The 19,833-nt window shown below is 39.1% G+C and overlaps 1 protein-coding gene across 3 annotated transcripts in view; it reads left to right on the plus strand.

The window, feature by feature from the left end:
• Positions 1–17,962, plus strand: part of WASHC3 (WASH complex subunit 3) — a 37,896-nt gene extending 19,934 nt beyond the window's left edge. For all 3 annotated transcript variants that reach the window (XM_062203036.1, XM_062203035.1, XM_062203034.1), the window contains 2 exons: positions 8,991–9,055; positions 17,734–17,962. In XM_062203036.1, coding sequence (XP_062059020.1) covers positions 8,991–9,055; positions 17,734–17,818 — 150 coding nt within the window. In that variant the 3' untranslated portion in view covers positions 17,819–17,962. The remainder of the gene's footprint in view (positions 1–8,990; positions 9,056–17,733) is intronic.
• Positions 17,963–19,833: the final 1,871 nt, after the last annotated feature.

Raw genomic sequence — 19,833 nt, forward strand, 5'->3', positions numbered from 1 at the left:
ATCCAGGTCTCTCATGTGGGTGGCAGAGGCCCAAGCACTTGGGCCATCTTTTGCACATTAGCAGGGAGCTGGTTAAGAAGTGAAGCAACTGGGATTGGAACTGGCATCCATATATGATGTTGGTGTCACAGGCAGCAGCTTAACCCACTGTAGCACACACTGGCCTCACATCAGTTTTTCTTAAGTAAAAAAAAAATATGTTTGAAGAGAATGTATTTATTCAGGAACTTATTCTCCATATTGTGTTTTGCTAAGTACTAATGAAATTTGTTTCATCTACTTTAAGGCATTTATTTTTTGGCATTTTATTTATTTTTTTATTTTTTAAACTTTTAGTTAATAAATATAAATTTTAAAAGTACAACTTTTGGATTATAGTGGCTTTTCCCCCATAATCTCCCTCCCACCTGCAATCATCCCATCTCCCACTCCCTCTCCCATCCCATTCTTCATCAAGATTCATTTTCAATTATCTTTATATACAGAAGATCAACTTGGTTTATACTAAGATTTCAACAGTTTCCACCCACACAGACACACAAAGTATAAAGTACTGTTTGAAGACTAGTTTTACTGTCAATTCTCATAGTACAATGCATTAAGGTCAGAGATCCTACATGGGGAGTAAGTGCACAGTGACTCCTGTTGTTGATTGACACTCTTATTTATGACATCAGTAATCACCTGAGGCTCTTGTCATGAGCTGCTAAGGCTATGGAAGCCTCTTGAGTTAACAAACTCCGACCTTATTTAGACAAAGTCGTAATCAAAAAGTTCTCTCCTCCCTTCAGAGAAAGGGACCTCCTTCTTTGATGGCCCATTCTTTCCACTGGGATCTCACAGAGATCTTTCATTTAGGCTTGTTTGTTGTTGTTGTTGTTGTTTTTTTTTTTTTTTTGCCACAGTATCTTGGCTTTCCATGCCTGAGAAACGTGAGAGGGCATTTATAGAGGATTAGTTTACAATAGTTGTTTTGTTTTTGCTTTTAATTTGAAAGGCAGAGTTACAGATAGAGAGGGAGAAACAGAGAGATCTTCCATCTGCTGGTTTACTCCCCAAATGGCTACAACTGCCTTGCAGGACCAGACCGAAGCCAGGAGCTTCACCCTGGTTTCCCACCCAAGTACTTGAGCCGTCTCCTACTACCTTTCCAGGCACATAACCTGGGAGCTAGATTGGAAGTGGAACAGCCAGTACATGAACTGGAGCCTATATAGGGTGCCACCCTTGCTGGCAGCACCTTTACTCACTTTGCCACAGTGCCTGCCCCGGCTTATAATAACTTTAAATTTCACAGAATCTCCTTCAAATGATATACATATATGCTGGTAGAAAGCAAAGGGCATTAGCAAGAAAATATTTTACATTTTGATTTTTTATCTCACATTCCAATTCATTTAACAACTTGTTAACTTTAGAAAATGTGCCAAAAAAACAGTCTATAAGGAAGCTCTTAAAGATAACACCATTGACCATTCTTAGGCTTGGTGAAATGTGTGCCAGAATTCTTTTTGCTCTGATCCAACCATAATTTTGTAGCTATCTAGCTTTGATTTCTCAGTGACATTCTTTCTTCTTTCCCATTACCCACCTTTGCCAGAAATAAGACCTCACATAAAGGATTTTCAGATTGCTGAGTAGGAAATAATGGTCGTAGGAATTATGTTGATAACTTAGATTTGCTCTTTTTGGAAATATGATCCTCACCTTAACTATATATGCACTTGTCTAAGATTGTGGTTAATCAGTGAGAGAAAAATTAAGGAGTAGAAGAGCAAATTAGCAACAGTAAGGAAGTAGGCTCATCCCAGGAGGGAAAGAAGTGCCTTAGGGGTTAGAAACCATGAACTTGTCTACAGTCATACCACCCTGAATGTGCCCGATCTCATCTGTTCTCTGAAGCTAAGTAGGGTTGGGCCTGGTTAGTACTTGGATGGGAGACCATGAACTTGAGGATAGATTGTTTTGATTGGCTGATAGCAGTGTGAGATGTAGTGATGTATTTCATTTATAAATTAAATTTTTGGTAAAGAGTATTTTTTTGGAGAAAATGCTGTTGCTAACTCTATGGTTTATTTATTTATTTTAAAGATTTATTTATTTACTTGAAAGGCAGAGTTATACAGAGAGAAGGAGAGGCAGAGAGAGAGAAAGACAGGTCTTCCATCTGCTGATTTACTCTCCAATTGGCCGCAATGGCCGGAGCTGCACCGATCCAAAGCCAGGAGCCAGGAACTTCTTCCAGGTCTCCCACGTGGGTGCAGGGGTCCAAGAACTTGGGCCATCTTCCACTGCTTTCCCAGGCCACAGCAGAGAGCTGGAACGGAAGTGGAGCAGCCAGGTCTCGAACTGGCACCCATATGGGATGCTGACACTGCAGGCAGCAGCTCTACTCCCTACGCCACAGCGCCGGCCCTAACTGTATAGTTTAAAAGGAGATAAAATAGATTTCAAAATACTGAATTTTGTTGAGGAAAAATGAAAATTATTTGTTCTTTTGTTTGAGGATATCTACATAATTTCTATTCATACTGTAATTTTTTTAGTATTTCCATACCTAAGTACAATTTACTGATGTGTTTTTCATAATACAATATGGAATCCTACATTTTTTTCCCTAGCTCAAGTTCTCAAACAGTTTTTATTTTATTTAGTTATTTGGACCATGAGCTGATGATACATTGTTAGCAGACTCAAGACCCTTCATTGTCCTCTTATAATCATATCGAATGCCTAATACTGGCATTTTTTCTTAAATGGGTAACTGTAGATGCCTAAGGACTTTGAATGAGAGAGTCATAATACACTAGTTCAAACACGTTGCCACTATTAGAAAGCTAACTCCAAAATGAGTATTGTTGCTTCTGTCATCTTTATAATTAATTAGAAAGAATTTCATTTTTTTAAAGTTTTACCTATTTTTTTTAAAAGATTTATTTATTTATTTGAAAGGCAGAGTTACACAGAGAGAGAAGGAGAGGCAGAGAGAGAGATCTTCCTTCCAATGGTTCATTCCCGAGGTGGCTGCAACGGCTGGAGCTGCACTCATCTGAAGGCAGGAGCCAGGAGCTTCTTTCGGGTCTTCCCACGCTGGTACAGGGGCCCTAGGACTTAGGCCATCTTCTACTGTTTTCCCAGGCCATTGCAGAGATCAGAAGTGGAGCAGCTGGGACTCAGACCAGCACCCATATGGAATGCCGGCACTGCAAGCAGCAGCTTTAACCTGCTATGCCACAGCACCCACTCCCAAGATTTTATCTATTTATTTGAGAGGTACAGTTGTAGACAGAGAGGGAGAGATAGAGAAAGGTCTTTTATCTGTTGGTTCATACCCCACATAGCTGCAACAGCCAGAGCTGGGCTGATCTGAAGCCAGAAGCCAGATGCTTCTTCTGGGTCTCCCACATAGGTGCAGGGGCCCAGGCATTTGGGCCATCTTCTGCAACTTTTCCCAGGCCATAGAAGAGAACTGGATTGGAAGGGGGGCAGCCAGACTCAAACCAGCACCCATATGAGATACCAGTGCCACAGGCAGAGACTTAGCCTACTTATGCCACAGTGCCACCCCTGAATTTCATTCTTTATAGCCTTTATTACTGTACTTGGAGATATTTCTTTAAATCCTCTTAAATAGGCATGTATAGTAATCAGTTTTCCAAAACTGAATAGGAAACCATTTGATCTCATATATTCCTAATTTAAGTAGCAAAAACAGCAAAATGACTTGCTATAAAAATTCTGTTTTTATTCCTAGGCAATAAAAGTATATAATAAAATGTAGAAAGTTCTAATTCATATTTCAAATATTTTAATGAAATTCGTATTCATAATGGAGTTAGCATTAACTTACCCATCAAAGCAAATCTTTACATTTTTAGGTACTGTTTTGCTTTATAATGAAAGTAGAAAAATGAGTCAAAAAAAAAAAAGAAAAATGAGTCTTCACAGCCCCAAATTATTCTTCTATAAATAAATAAGTAGCTACAAAATGCAACTTTCATACCCTTAATAATATCCAACACCATGCCCTTCTTGTTGGTCATTAATACCTGATGTTTATCATGTTACAAGTGTATTTTGTGGGAGGAAGAATTAGGATGGGATGTCAGTCTCATAGGAAAATTGATGCAGCTATATATATGTATTTTTTTTTGACAGGCAGAGTGGACAGTGAGAGAGAGAGAGACAGAGAGAAAGGTTTTCCTTTTCCATTGGTTCACCCCCCAATGGCCACTCTGGTGGCGCGCTGCGGCCGGCGCACTGTGCTGATCCGAAGCCAGGAGCCAAGTGCTTCTCCTGGTCTCCCATGTGGGTTCAGGGCCCAAGAACTTGGGCCATCCTCCACTGCACTCCTGGGCCACAGCAGAGAGCTGGACTGGAAGAGGAGCAACCAGGACAGAATCTGGCGCCCCGACCAGGACTAGAACCCCGGGTGCGGCACCGGAGGTGGAGGATTAGGCTATTGAGCCAAGGCGCCAGCCTGTGCAGCTATATTTTTAGTTGTTTCATAATAATAGATCCTTTACTTTTTTTAAGATTTATTTTATTTGAGAGGTAGAGTTACAGATAGTGAGAAGGAGAGACAGTTTCCTAACATGTTTTTCTTCAGATCTTATTCCCTAAAAGGAACAGACAGAAGTGCTAGAAGTATTTGTTTTATTAAATTAACAGCAACTGCCTTACCAGCTTCCTGGGGCCCTGCCATGGCTGGTATAATCTTTGTTCATTTATTTCATATAATTTATTCCATAATTTTTAAAGATATCTGACAACAGTCAGTGAAAAACTGTTCTTCACTGTGAAATATACCTTGAGATAATCCTTGAAAAGGGAATAATTTATTGTTGCTTTCCTAGAAACCACTTTGTATAGTTACTAGTCAAGATTTGTGAGCCAGGGCCGGCTCTGTGGCTTAGTGGATAAAGCCACCGCCTGCGGTGCTGGCATCCCATATGGGCACCGGTTTGAGTCCTGGCTGCTCCACTTCCGACCCAGCTCTCTGCTATGGCCTGGGAAAGCAGTAGAAGATGGCTAAGGTCCTTGGGTCCCTGCACCCACGTGGGAGACCAAGAGGAGTCTCCTGGCTCCTGGCTCCTGGTTTCGGATTGGCGCAGCTCTGGCCATTGTGGCCATCTGGGGAGTGACCCATCGGATGGAAGACCTCTCTTTCTCATTCTCTACCTCTGCCTCTCTGTAACTGCCTTTCAAGTAAATAAATAAATTTTTAAAAAAAAATTTGTGCACCACCTCATGACCCAAATATTTGGATTCAAATTAACAACTCTTGGTGGCAACAATATCAAGTTGATATCAGATCTGTGCAATTCAGAAATAAAGCTTCCTCTCTTTTAGAAAGCCATAGTCATTTTATTGATTAAGGGATTTATTTTTAATGAATTTTGTTCCATCTATTGAAAGCTACTAGAAAGGAAAATCAGTGAGCATGTGCTTTCATGCTATGATTTGTTCAGTAAACACTTATGCAATATATACCACATTTTTTCTGAAATTTTTATCCTAAAAAAAAAACACCCTGCTAATATGCTTCATAAAATGCAATATATATTTTTAAATCATTATTGAAAATTATAAGGAAAAATTATATGTGACTGAGTCAGTTTCACTAACATTAACATTTAAGTAAAAGGAGTCTTATTGGAGGACGACTGCTTTTTTTTTCCACCCATAGTCTCTTCAGTTCCTATTCATTTCCTCTCCCTGAAAATAAAATTTTGTCCACCAGTCAACAGAGATCTTTATTATTATTATTATTGCCCTAAGTAGGGGATAACACTTCAAAATTTTCATCTTTCATAACTGAATTGTTGGCAGTTCAAATTCATACACTGAGGGGAAAACTTGTAAGAAAAATTTTTTGTTATTTTTTTAAAAAGTCATTTATCTCTGTTAAAGCAAGAGGGTTTTTTTCTCCTTCTAATCTAAAGCTTCAGGAAAATTTCAACATGGTTTGCAAAGGGATTTAGTAGTTTGGTTTTCATTAACACAGTAACAAACATACATAAATATTGGCAGACCTATCAACCTCCAAACGGTTTCTGTGATATAAGAAACTAGTATTTGACCATTAGTGTGGCCATGATAATTTCATTAGTGTGTCTTCTTTACACACTTTCTCCAGTGACGCAAATACAGACGTGATTTTTTGGAACATCAGACTTATGGCTGCCTCCTCTCTTCTTCATTACTTATGTTGGACAAACTGCCATTACGACTTGCCAAAAAAAACCCCACAGTGCAGTAGACTTTAGTTTTGAGGTCTGTCATGTCCTCCTTAGACCACCAGTAGCATTGTCTCTTGGCGATTAGAAATTGGACACTTCTTTTTGATATTTAACAAACCAGACTCTGTTCCTTGACCTTTAAGGAAGAATATAAGAAAACAAGTTTTCTAAGCAATATCACTGGAAATATAATGGCAAATCCATTTGGAACACATCCTTTGGAAAGTAGGCCAAATTATGTTTAATCAAGCCTTATGAGATTTGTATTAAGGTGTAAAATTAAGTTCCTAATAGAATGAGATAGTAGAAATTGTGTGTATTTTCCTTGAGCAAATCCATATACAGAAATTAGTACAGATTCACTGATTTTTTAGTATGTACTATTATGTTGTAACCAGTTCCAAGAAACTAAGAATAAAATAATGGAATTTCTAAATACAGATTTCTATTCTTCTACTGTAACCAGTTCCATGAACTGCATGCAATTTCAGAATAGGAAATTTATCCAAGTCCACCAGCTTCACTGTTCCGCATTCTTTCCTTCTCATCTACCACCTTCCTGCACCTCCACCCCACATGCACTTTCCTTGCTATATTTTAGGAAGCATTTCTTTTTCAGTCCGACTTCTCCTCACTTCTGCTCTTGTGCTTTGTAACTTATTTGTATAACCTTGCCAGTGGTGGCCTGTGGATTATACTAAAGTATAATAAATATATCACATAGCTGACTTTGCAGAAAGACCTTATCCCATCAAACCATAGTTAATAGAAACTGAGAGGTCTTTTTAAAGAAATTTGATTTAACTCTGCTCTTTCTCCTTTTTCTTCATATTACTTGAGTGTTTTATGAAGTATTCCAAACTCCTTCCCTTCTAGTATCCTAAATAATTGAATTGCATTTAATTACCTAGTTAAATGCCCGATCTTGTTAAGTTAGCTTCCTTCTCTATTAGCAAAATTAAATAAATTTATCAACTAAATTTTGTTTTTAAACTATTTTTGTCAAGTCTGAGTTCTGGATAATATATTTAAAAAGGAGTACTAGTTTTAACCTCATGTCTTACTGTATTCCAGACCTACGAGTACATCCACATTGGATACTATTAAGCAAGGACTTAAATTCAGATTTTATTAGGAAATAGAAAATAAAAATCAACATTTTGGGGGAAGAAAATTATCTGGACAAGTATATACTTGTTCTTAAAAAATAGGCTTGAGATAAGCTTATGCATGATAAATTGTTTGAAGATTTGTGTTTATTCCTAAGTCTTTCTGTTTTTTGTTTTAAGTAAACTCCTGTTGCATCTTTACAACTCAGAGCAAATGTCACCTCACTGAGCCTTTAACTGGTCCACAAGTTCAGTGTGGCTTTCCCTGAATCCAGTACTGCCCGTTATGCAGGCGTATTACAAATTTAATGATTGTACTATAACACATCTGATTGACTGTGTACTCCTGGGGACAAGGGATGAGTATATCTTTATTTCTGGGCCATGGAGCACTGTGGTGCCACAGGAATATTAAACACTGAGATATGCATTGTGGTTTCAGAATTCTATCACTAACCACATTTACTGGTGACCGTCCAGAAGTTTCCCTGAGACAGAGAGCATCTAAGGGATAATTACAGAAGAAAGCAGAGCAACCTTTGTGGATGGGTGCCTAGAAACTTCAGGGTAGGGCTGTCAGAAATTGTACTGGACCATCAAAGCTCCTAAGGGGTCTCTCTCCACCTTAAGTTTAAAAATGAATGTCCCAACTGGCTAGTGACATGGGAAGACTGAAGAGCAGAGTGTGGAACAGCAGTGGAGAGGTGACTGGGCATTTTTAGCTGGCAGACTTGACCCAGTTTCCCTCTTCTGCCACATGCGATGCAGAGATGTGAGGAAGGGAACCTGTCCGGTGATATCATCGAGGCCCTCAAATCCACCACATCTCACTAGTGCTCCTTTTCCTTGGGAATGGTGTGCAGAGGGAGAGTTGGCAGATTTGATTATGTCTGCACTCCTGAGAGCTTTACCAAGTGAGCGTTCAGTGTTTATTTAGTCATCAAATCAGTTTCCTTTTCAAGTAAATTTGTATTTATTGATCTATGCTTTTCTTATATTTTTATATTCTTAACTAGATCTCTAAAATTCACAAATTATTAGTATTTTTGCTATTTATACATTTCTAGAATTATCATTACTTAGTGTTTGTGTTGGTGTTGGGAAGATATATAATATAGTCCTAGGAGAAAGAATTCTTTGAATTCTTAAATTCATTTGACCTCTGTGCCTGAGGTGTCCAGATAGAGTTGGATGATTTGTCTAAAGAAAGTACGTTAAGGTAACTATACATTATTTTTTTTAAAGACTCTGAAATCTATCTTTATTTGAAAAAAGTTTTTCATCTACTTAAATAATCTTTGTGTTGCTTCAGCCAGTGTTTAATCATTTGGCATTGTTGCTTTTCCCTCTTTGGGTGATATGAGAGTGAGAATATGATCTCTGCTTTCTAACCAGCAGAATTAGTAATGAATAAGCCTCAGTAATTTAATTTGGGCTTCTGTGGTATTGGATAACACTTGATTCCATTAAGTCAGTGTAAAATATGTGCCTTAATGTGTTCTTCAGTGGCCATGTGCATAGTAATGTAAACTAAGAACTATTTTAAGTAATGAGATATCTAAATTTCTTATTTTAGTTTCTATCTAGAAACACTTAATGGTCCATTTTTAATGGTTATTGTCTTGTGTCTTTTGCTTAGGGTGTTCCAGTGATGGCAATAAGAAACAAAATGATATCTGAAGGTCTAGATCCAGATCTTCTTGAGTAAGTAATGAAATTTCTGCCAAGATATTAAATTTATCAGCATTTTTTCCTATATAGTGTTTTATAGTTGAAGAAACTATTTTTGTAGAGTCCCTGCTATGTTACAAAAAAGGGGGGAAAAATCCTATGCTAACAAAACCAGCCTTTGCACATTTTAGGAGCAGTTTTTTTTTTTTTTTTTTAAGATTTATTTATTTACTTGAAAGAGTTACAGAGAGAGGGGGAGAGGCACAGAGAGAGAAAGAATGAGAAAGAGAGATATCTTCCATCTGGTGGTTCACTCCCCAGATAACCAAAACTGCCAATACTGGGCCAGGCTGGAGCCAGGAGCCAGGAACTTCTTCTGGGTCTCCCACATGGGTGGTAGGAGCCCAACCACTTTGGCCATCTTCCTCTGCTTTTTCCAGGCCATTAGCAGGGAACTGGATTAGAAGTGGAGCAGGTGGGACATGAACTAGTGCCCATGTAGAATGCCGGCATCGCAGATAGCTTTGCCTACTATGCCACAATGGATCATAGTATTTCTATACATCTAAAGGAACTGAAATTTGATGACAGGTTTTTATGTTGGTTTTTAAAAATTTTTATTTAGTTATTTATTTGAGAGACAAAGAGACAGAGACAACAGCTTCATCTTCTGGTTTACTCCCCAAATGCCCACAACAGCCTGAGCATGGAGCCTGGTGCAGAAACCAGGAACTCAGTACAGGATCCCCATACATCAGTGGTGGCAGAGATCCAACCACTTGAGCCATTACCTGATGGCTCTCAGGGTGCACAGTACCAGGAAGCTGCGATTAGGAGAACAGCCAGCACTAGAACCCAGGCATTTTCATGTGGAATGTGGGCATCGCACGTGGCATCCTAACCACTAGGCCAGGCACCTCTCACAGGTTGTTTTTGTTATTTCTTTCTTTCTTTTCCTGCTACATTTTTCTTGTGTGGTGTTTTGTTGTTGGATGAGAGAGAGAGTTATTACCTACCATCAAAGATCCTTAGTGTGTAGGAAATTTATTCTAAAATGATCTAGGTTGAGCCAGAATGAGAAATAAATAGGATAAAGTCACCCTAAGTGCACATTAATGGTTATTATTAAACTAGGTACTAGTTTGTGTACATTTTATAAAATATTTTTTGAGAAATGCTAAAAAATCGTGGTTCAGAAATTTGAGAATCATTCATTCCATTGGAACAAACCTGGCTAACATAGTTCATCCTGGATAAGATGTATCTTAATGAATTCTTCCAAACTATTCAATTTTACAAGTATCTAGATTCTTATGAAGAATGTTTCTGGGACTGGTGCTGTGATGTAACGGGTAAAACCAGCCCCTGCATTACCACCAGTTCGAGTCCCTGCTGTTCCACTTCCAATCCAGCTCTCTGCTTGGCCTGATATTGCAGTAGAAGATGGCCCAAGTCCTTGAACCCCTGAACCTCCTTGGGAGACCTGGAAGAAACTCCTGGTTCCTGACTTCAGAGCAGGACAGCTTAGGCCATTGTGGCCATTTGAGGAGTGAACCAGTGGATGGAAGATCTCTCTCTCTCTGCCTCCTCTATTCTGTAACTCTGCCTTTCAAATAAATAACTAAATCTTTAAAAAAAAAATAAGAATGTTTCCATTTTGGGATTTTTAGTTCCCTCCAACGTATTTAGGGTGTTCCTAGGCATTATACTGTACTAACAGCATGCTTTGAAATTTTTCTTAGCTCTCAGCCCTTTAAGAAAATGTGGACATTTCAGAGGTGAAATGCCACAGAAGTTTTTCTCATTTTTGTCTTCCAAAATACAAAATTTGTGAATTTTTAAGGTCTGTATGAACAAATTTTCCAACATATATCTATATTTAGTATATATCCGAGTAGCAAACAGCTCAAGTACAATGGCATAGCTTGGTAATTTGAAATAAAGTATCTCTGGGACATTTGGCATTTGTTTTGGAAATTGTTTCTGACACATGCTTTAAAGTTAGATGGATTTTGACATAATTGAATGTGAATTGAGCATATGGATCCAATCCATCTTAGTAGTCATTGGAATATATGTTATTAATATACACAGTATACCTTATATAATAACAGAGCTAATATGATCTTTAAAATGATATTTGTGTGTAGAGAAAATGTAATAAATGGAAAATCAGCACCCTAATGAGTCAGCATATCCTGGATATCCAATCCTGTTACCCCCTACTATGTCAATCACTGTGATTTTCTTATTTTTATTATCTTTCATTTCTGACCACATGCCTCCATACTCATTGCTAATTAGTTCAGGTCCTCATCATTTCTCACCTGAGTTATGATAGCAGCCCGATTGTTTTCCTGCTGTCTTTCTTTCTTTCTTTCTTTCTTTCTTTCTTTTTTTTTGACAGGCAGAGTGGACAGTGAGAGAGAGACACACACAGAGAAAGGTCTTCCTTTTCTGTTGGTTCACCCCCCAATGGCCGCTACAGCCGGCGCGCTATGGCTGGCGCACCGTGCTGATCAGAAACCAGGAGCCAGGTGCTTCTCCTGGTCTCCCATGGGGGTGCAGGGCCCAAGGACTTGGGCCATCCTCCACTGCACTCCTGGGCCACAGCAGAGAGCTGGCCTGGAAGAGGGGCAACCGGGACAGAATCCAGCGCCCTGACCGGGACTAGAACCCCAGAGTGCCAGGGCCACAGGCGGAGGATTAGCCTATTGAGCCGTGGCACCGGCCCCTGCTGTCTTTCGAGGCATTCATTGCAGCCTGTGGCTCGGTTCCTACCTTAGACTTGCTTCAGATCTTCCTGTGATTCTCTACTGCCTGTAACATGTGGTCTGATGTCTTAGCAGCGTGCATGAATGCTTTTATTGTCGAGACTCAGATTCTCGAACTTCAGCTTTTGCCACTTTTCTAGAACAGCCCGTGTTGTGCAGTCATAGTAAATTGCTTGCAGCTCCCTCGGCCTCTCTGTGGACAGGATATCATTCCCTACTGGTGTCTTTAAATATTTTCTTTCCTTTTTGTGGAGTCCCCTTCCCCTCAGCTTCTTGGCCTGGCCAATTTTTTATTCTCCAAGACACTGTTCAGTATAAGATGTTCATGGGTGACTATCAGGAGAAAATCCCAAGCATCCCATGACTCTGGTGTATCTCAGTTAGCAGGTTTGAGGGTATGTCATTGTCTATAAATGTTGAGAAACATTCCATTGTGAGGGGATGCCAAGTTTCAGTGTAGAATTCCCGTAACAGTCAACATTGTCTTACAGAAAAGCTGCTCCCCAGCCACAGCCTGGAGCCTGAATTCCAAGCCATGACCTCATGAGTACATGCCATTGGCTACCAGGGGCACTGGTTAGAGTGGAGGTGACTCACTGAAACCTATCACCACTAATAGCAACATAGTGCCAAATACATTTAGCTAGATATGATAGTGGAATCGACCGCCTTGTTAACAGAGGAATTCTGGCACTTTGGGAATCATGTTTATATAAGCATTAAGGAGCCTCACTTTGGGAGAAAAGTATGAGATGATGAAAAAAAAGAAAATGTGCCATCTAAGGGAAGAATACACTTTTATTTAGAGTCTTAGGTACATTTTGCAACTCATCCAAGACCTTTCAGTAAACATTGTAATGTTTTCTTTTTTAAAGTATAATATACACGTGCTTTTTATTAGCTTTAGGTAATAAGACAAATCATATAACTGTTAGAAGAAATAGGTGCCTGCGCCGTGGCTTAACAGGCTAATCCTCCACCTTGCGGCGCCGGCACACAGGGTTCTAGTCCCGGTCAGGGCGCCAGATTCTGTCCCGGTTGCCCTCTTCCAGGCCAGCTCTCTGCTATGGCCTGGAAAGGCAGTGGAGGATGGCCCAAGTCCTTGGGCCCTGCACCGGCATGGGAGACCAGGAGAAGCACCTGGCTCCTGGCTTCGGATCAGCACATGCGCCAGCCGTGGCTGCCATTGGAGGGTGAACCAACGGCAAAAAGGAAGACCTTTCTCTCTGTCTCTCTCTCACTATCCACTCTGCCTGTCAAAAAAAAAAAAAAAAAAAAAGAAGAAGAAATAGGCAAGGTGTCTCTGCACTGAGCAAAGAGCAAAACTGAGGCTGATATAGCAACAATATTGTTCAGAAAATACTTTGATATTTAATTGTTGTTTATATATAACTTCGAAAGGTAAGAGTATACAGTCTGAAAATTTTATATGAGAAAAGGGAACCTGGCCATTTTCCAAAACAAACAAAAGAATGACTGGCATAGAATTGAGGTCTATAAAACTTAAGGAAATGCATTATTAATTTGAAATTCCTAAATGAATGTTTATTTTTAAAAATACAAGTTTTGAAAATAACTGTAATTCTTATATAACCAAGAATTAGTCCTGTTTAGCTTGTAAAAATTAGTTCACTACCATTGAAGATATGTGAAATAATATCTTTGTCACTGTCATACTCAAAGAGTTTGGGGGGAAAATAAAATGGAAAATGTTTAAAGCTTAATCTGTTTTAGTTTTGCATTCATAAATGCAGAAAGATAACTCATGCCTTAAAAATCCTTCCAGTCAATTCCTAGATTTTCTTACTAGGGGGGAAAAGAGTTTCTCTCCTTCCTATTTTGTGTTCTTAATTTATATCCCAGGAGCTAAGGTTAGTATTATCATCTGGTAATTGGTACTTTTATGAATCTAAGGTAAATAGACTAGCCCATGAGCAAAAGATAAAATTCATGATGGATAAGGCTCATGCTGGAGATGATCTACTTTCTTGGGTTCAATTCTGCCCTATCACTTTCTACCTCTCTGTAGATGTTTCCTCATTAGTAAAATGAAACATAGAAGAAATCACCTCCTCATAAAGTTCTTCAGACTAAGATACATGATGTATGCACTTAGCAGAGCTCTGGGCAAGCAGTAAATGTCCAATAAGTCTTAGTTGTGATCTATGAATGTTTTAATGGAAGACTCATAGCAAATTCTAAATACTCCATTTACCAGGCTTTCGGATCACAGCTTATCTGTAATCCTGTAGTTAGCTCTACACCATTGTATTTTCCACAGACATATTTAACCTTTACAGAGTAGTTCGCTTTTTAAGTTATACTCTGTTTCTCAAACTGAACATCTGAAATAAACTTCTGCAATGGAAATTCAACTGATCACACTCTTCATCTTGGTGGAAGGAAGGGTGCAATGTATAACATATTGATTTGGCTAAAGAAGCAATATAATTGAGCCTGAATTACTGTGCAGGCTTTGAGCAGAATCAGCTTAGTTGGCATTTATCCTAGCAATATCTATTCAAAAGACATTTATACTGTCCACCCAGATTGTGGAATAACTACTCTTTTGGTTGCCAGAAGTAAAAGTAACCACTTTAGCCTACTTAAGCACTAAGACCAGGAGGAATTTATTAGTGTTAAGGAAAGGAATACTGGAAAACACGACAACTTTCTTTTACAAAGAATGTCCAGCAGATTTTCCTGACATCTAACGGAATTTCTTATCTGCCAGTAATTTTTTTTGTCTACCTTCTGCTACATAGCAGCATAATGGATTAAAGTTGAGTTTCAGCTGAATTGAGGATACAGTAGACCTCAATTCCATGATTGGACAGTTCTAAAAATAGCTTGTTAACTGGTTTTATTTTTGTTATAATTAGTTACTTTTTCTTTATACACAAACGTAGTTTGACTATTTTTGTATATCATACTCTATAACTGTAATTCATTTGTGTTTATATTTTTTCCACTAAAATAGTAGCTGGTTAAGGACAGGAGCTACTTGTTTTTCACCTCTTTATCTCTGATTCCCAACACAATTCCTAACAAATCCTAGGTTCATTATGATGATGAAAATAGTAATGTTACAAAAACAGTATTTTAAATGATAGTAAAGCAAATAGCCATTGAAGGAAAAAAAGAAAAAAGAAAAAGCAGGTGAAATTTATATGCTACTTTCTATGTACTAGATATACTTTATGTTTACTTAATAATTTACAACTGCCCGACCAGTTAGTTGGAAACGGAGTGGTTAATAGGTTCGCCAGAGTTTCCCAATAAGTAACCATGCTTGGGATTGGAACACAGACAGTCTGACTGGAATTTGTGATCTTTACCATGTATTACATTGTCACATGTGTTAATAAATGGTTACTTACCTAATTTAATGAATTTTAAAGTTTCACTCCCCTCTAGACCTAAGCTAGTCCTTTTTTTTTTTTAAATAAAGATTTATTTTTTACTTGAGAGTCAGAGTTACACAGAGAGAGGAGAGGCAGAGAGAGAGAGAGAGAGAGAGAGGTTTTCCATCCATTGGTTCACTCCCCAATTGGCTGCAACTGCCAGAACTGTGCCGATCCGAAGCCAGGAGCCAGGAGCTTCTTCCAGGTCTCCCACGTGGGTGCAGGGCCCCAAGGACTTGGGCCATCTTCTACTGCTATCTCAGGCCATAGCAGAGAGCTGTCTTATGCTTTTCTTAAATAGCATTTATTTTAAGGAGTAATGTACATTGTTTTGTTTGCTAGAGTTGTCGTACATACTAATATAATTTTGATATGGTATTGGAATCTGTCTGGCAATTTTTTCCTTTTTTAACAAAGTAGAGACAGTAAGAGATCAACTATATGGCAAAGAGAAATTTCCTGGGGGGGAAATCTGTCCAGTATTCATGCCTGTTACTTATAGAGTTGCTGCTTCTATGAAGACAATGGTCCCATGTTAGTATTTTGGGCAGATGGAGCAGCAGACAAAAGCTGGAAATGCTACACTCAGCTTTACAGCCTTATTGTACTGGATCCATGTGGCTTCCTTATAGGCATAATTTGAAATTGCTCAGCAGACAGTTGAGTTTTTATCTGATAGCTAGGGAGCAATGCTAGCATTTCTTGCTATTTTGTGACATGCCACATATATTTTAAAATTTAGGCGGTTAGTTTTTGTTTTTGTTTTTTTTTGGTTTTTTTTGTTTTGTTTTTTTTTGTTTTGTTTTGTTTTTGACAGGCAGATTGGACAGTGAGAGAGAGACAGAGAGAAAGGTCTTCCTTTGCCGTTGGTTCACCCTCCAATGGCCACTGCGGCCGGCGCGCTGCGACCGGCGCACCGCGCTGATCGAAGCCAGGAGCCAGGTGCTTCTCCTGGTCTCCCATGTGGGTGCAGGGCCCAAGCACTTGGGCCATCCTCCACTGCACTCCCGGGCCACAGCAGAGAGCTGGCCTAGAAGAGGGGCAACCGGGACTAGAACCTGGTGTGCCGGCGCCACAAGGCGGAGAATTATAGGCCATTAGTTTTAGTAAACGAAAGAAACCAATAGAGTATACTTTTTATTTTAGTAAAAATAATTTCAGTTTGTGGTAAAGAAAAGTTTTTTTTCTTGAGTGTCCTAAATCTTTAATAAGAATCAAGAAGCTTAGGGGAGAAATAAGTCTGGTAGTTTTTAATAATTAAGTCATAGTAGCTATATTATTCCTCCTTTTCCTCTTAGTGTCCCCAAAAGTATACTTTCCTTGCTTAATTTACTTTCTGGGAAGAGTGAATACGGAGTGAGCAATAGGGATGCTATACTGATTAAAGGATTTACTTGCACAAACACTATTGGGGCCTATCTAGTTGACTGTTTTAAAAAACACTGTTACAATTTCATTTTGGGGGCTGGCATTGTGGCAAAGCAGGTGAACCCCACCATCTGTGATACCAGCATTCTATATAGAAGCTGCTCCACCTCCAATCCAGCTCCCTGCTAATGGCCTGGGGAAAGCAGCAGATGATGGCCCAAGTCTGCATCCCTGCCACTCAGGTGAGGAACCTGGATGAAGCTCCTGGCTCCTAGCTTTGGCCAGTCCCAACCCTGGCCATTTCAGCCATCTGGGAAGTGAATCACTAGATGCAAGATCCATTCATTCTCATCCATCCATCTCTCTCTCTCTCTCTCTCTCTCTCTCTTTCTCTGTGTGTGTGTCTGTCTGTCTCTGTCTCTCCCTCTCTGTAACTCTTTCAAAAAAATAGATAAATATTTTTAAGAAAGATTTCACTTTGATCTATAACAACACATCCATGCAGAGGTGAAGTTTAACCATTCTCATGGCTCCATTATACCTAGGGACACTTTGAAACAGTATTTTTACCAACTAAAACTTTTATATTTGTTTTCTCAAGACAAAACATTAAGTGAAAGCATTAAACAAACAAACGTTAAGAACTTTCTTTGACCAGGCACTCTTCTCTCCTGAAAAATGTACATATTACCTGTTTCTTAATAGCTGTTCTTGAGCTTTCTTCTGTTTCTAAATTTTTCTCGGCAACGTTCCTGAACATGAAGGCTTTCCTTTTCTTTCCGTGACTAGCTTCCCTTCTGTGAACCCCATGTCCCCTTGAGGGTGCCGACATTTAGCACTAGTAATGCCAGCCTCTACAGATCGCATCTCTGTCTAGAGTTGGGTCTCCATGGTAATGAGAAGCAGAAAGTGCTGAGGTAACACTATGTACGCACTGGCAAGAGAAAATAATGCCGCGGCCTCTGCAGAAATAGCACTTAATCCCCATGGTGCGCAGAAGCCAGAGAGAAACATGCTGTGGTGTAGAGCAGGAGACCCTCAGTTAAGGACAAGACCTGGCAGATTTATTAGCAGCAATATTCTGAGATTAACCTAATTTACAGTTTGTAAGTTCTTTCTTCAGTTAGAAAAACCCGTTAATTTTTTTTCCCTTCTTCTGTTTCAGGAGGCCAGATGCTCCAGTGCCTGATGGTGAAAGTGAGAAAACTATAGAAGAAAGTTCAGACAGTGAATCTTCTTTCAGTGACTAAGCTTAATTTTGATAAGAATTAAAAATCCATGTGTTAGGGGCATTTTTGCATTCTGTGAAAGAACCTGAACTCCAACTCTTTTTCCAAGCTTCCTCTATGTTTAAAAAAAAAAAAAAAGGTAAATAAAGCGTTTATAGTCTGCCAGTATGTGTTGTTACCAAAATAAAGGACCCTGAAATGGAAAGGAGAGCAGTCTAAAAAACTGCAACTAGGGCTACAAATACTAAGATGGGATATTTCAAGGAGGTAGTGAGCATTTTAAAATGAAGTCAACCTGGAATCAGCATTTGGTACAGAGGTTAAGACACTGCTTGTGATATCCACAGTCCACGTTGAAGTGCCTGGGTTTGAGTCCTGGCTCCATTCCCCATTCCAGCTCCTGCTAATACCCTGGGAAGCAGATGATGAGTCAAGTACTTGGATCTATGCCACTACCATGAAGAACTAGACTGAGTTCCAGCTCCTCTCTTCAGTCTGTCCCAGGCCTGGCTTTTGAGGGCATTGGAGAGTGAACCAGTAGATGGGAGGTTTCTGTCTGTCTCTATCTCTGCCTTTCAAACAAATAAATAATAATAGTTTTTAGTGAAGTCAAATAGTTTAGTGATCAAACATAGACTCAATGCAAAAAAAAGCAAATTTTTATAAATGATTCAATTTTTGTAAATATTTTGGTGTGAAAATACATGCATTTGTTTCATAAATAGGTGACAGAAAATAAGACTGGATTGAACATTTTCTGTGACAACTTTAAATGTACATATCATATGTATTATAGATATGGAACTTATTGGATGGTATTAGCATATGTAGCATTTCACCATTTGGTTATTAGTTTGTAATATTATCAAAGTCAAATAGGTAGTGTATTATCAGATAGAAATTGAGGATAGCTTCAATGTGGTTCAGAGTGAGCAAGCATCATTGTCATCAACTCCTTTGTTACCTAAACAAAACAATTTGTGCAGGGTAAAAATGTTCTTTTCTTCTCATCTTGCAAATAATTCTTCCTAAGTAATATTTTATGCACAGTCTGAAAAATCCCTAAAATACCTATGTGGAAAGATATTTATATATGCATTTGATTAATGGTGCTCATTTTAGTTTAGGTCACCTGGAAATAGAAAAAGACTTGGGTACACTCAAATGTAGGTCACTTGTGAGGTAATCCTAGGAAGACAAAGGGAGGAAAGGGAGAAAACCAGTATCAAGGTGTGTTTTCATGGTTGTCATTTGGTGCTTGAGTGCTCCAAGACCTCCTGAGAAGCTTGCAGAATGCTCCCTGAATAGTCCACCTAATACAAGTGGCATCATTTGTTAACCAGTTTCCCATCCCCATTAAGTGAGATTTGCCTTCCGGGGTAATTAATTATCCCTGCATTTGTGGATTGTGCTTTTTTGTGGAAAGAAGGAAAGGAACTGGAACAGAAAATAGACCAAGAGGCATGCCTCATGCTTGCACTGGGATTTCCCCAATGAAAAGGAGCTCTGAGCTCTCTGAGAACTATCAATGCAGCTGTGGCTGATGGCAGATGTAGACAGATGAGTGTGATGTGGGGCAAAGGCGGTGTTTGCTGTCTATTACTTACTCAGCTATTTAAGTCTACTCCATTACCAAGTCTTTAAGGTGATATGCAGCACAGTCTGTATAAAAGATATAGGAGAATTAGTGGAACAAGCTGTAGTTTCTGTTGCTGCAACTGAACCTAGGCAAAAATTCTATTCATCGTCTACTTTTATCACCCATTTTTAGATTTCTCTTGCTCTTTGCCACAAATTCTGCTGGTCTAGGTTGGTTGCCTGACAAAGTGACTCAGACCTCCATCCCTTAAGGTATCTAGGACCCTGGTTACTTTGCCCTTTTTAGGATATGATTATCAAAATTGTCTGGTTTGTTGACCCCAGACATGGAAGCACCAAGACATACCCCAGTGAGTCACCTAACTTCCAGACATATTCTCCCTATTTCATTTTGTAATCACAACCCAAGCACATCATGTTATTCAGCATATCAACTC

This window comes from Lepus europaeus, chromosome 10, assembly GCF_033115175.1.
Source record: "Lepus europaeus isolate LE1 chromosome 10, mLepTim1.pri, whole genome shotgun sequence".
Lineage (NCBI taxonomy): Eukaryota > Metazoa > Chordata > Mammalia > Lagomorpha > Leporidae > Lepus > Lepus europaeus.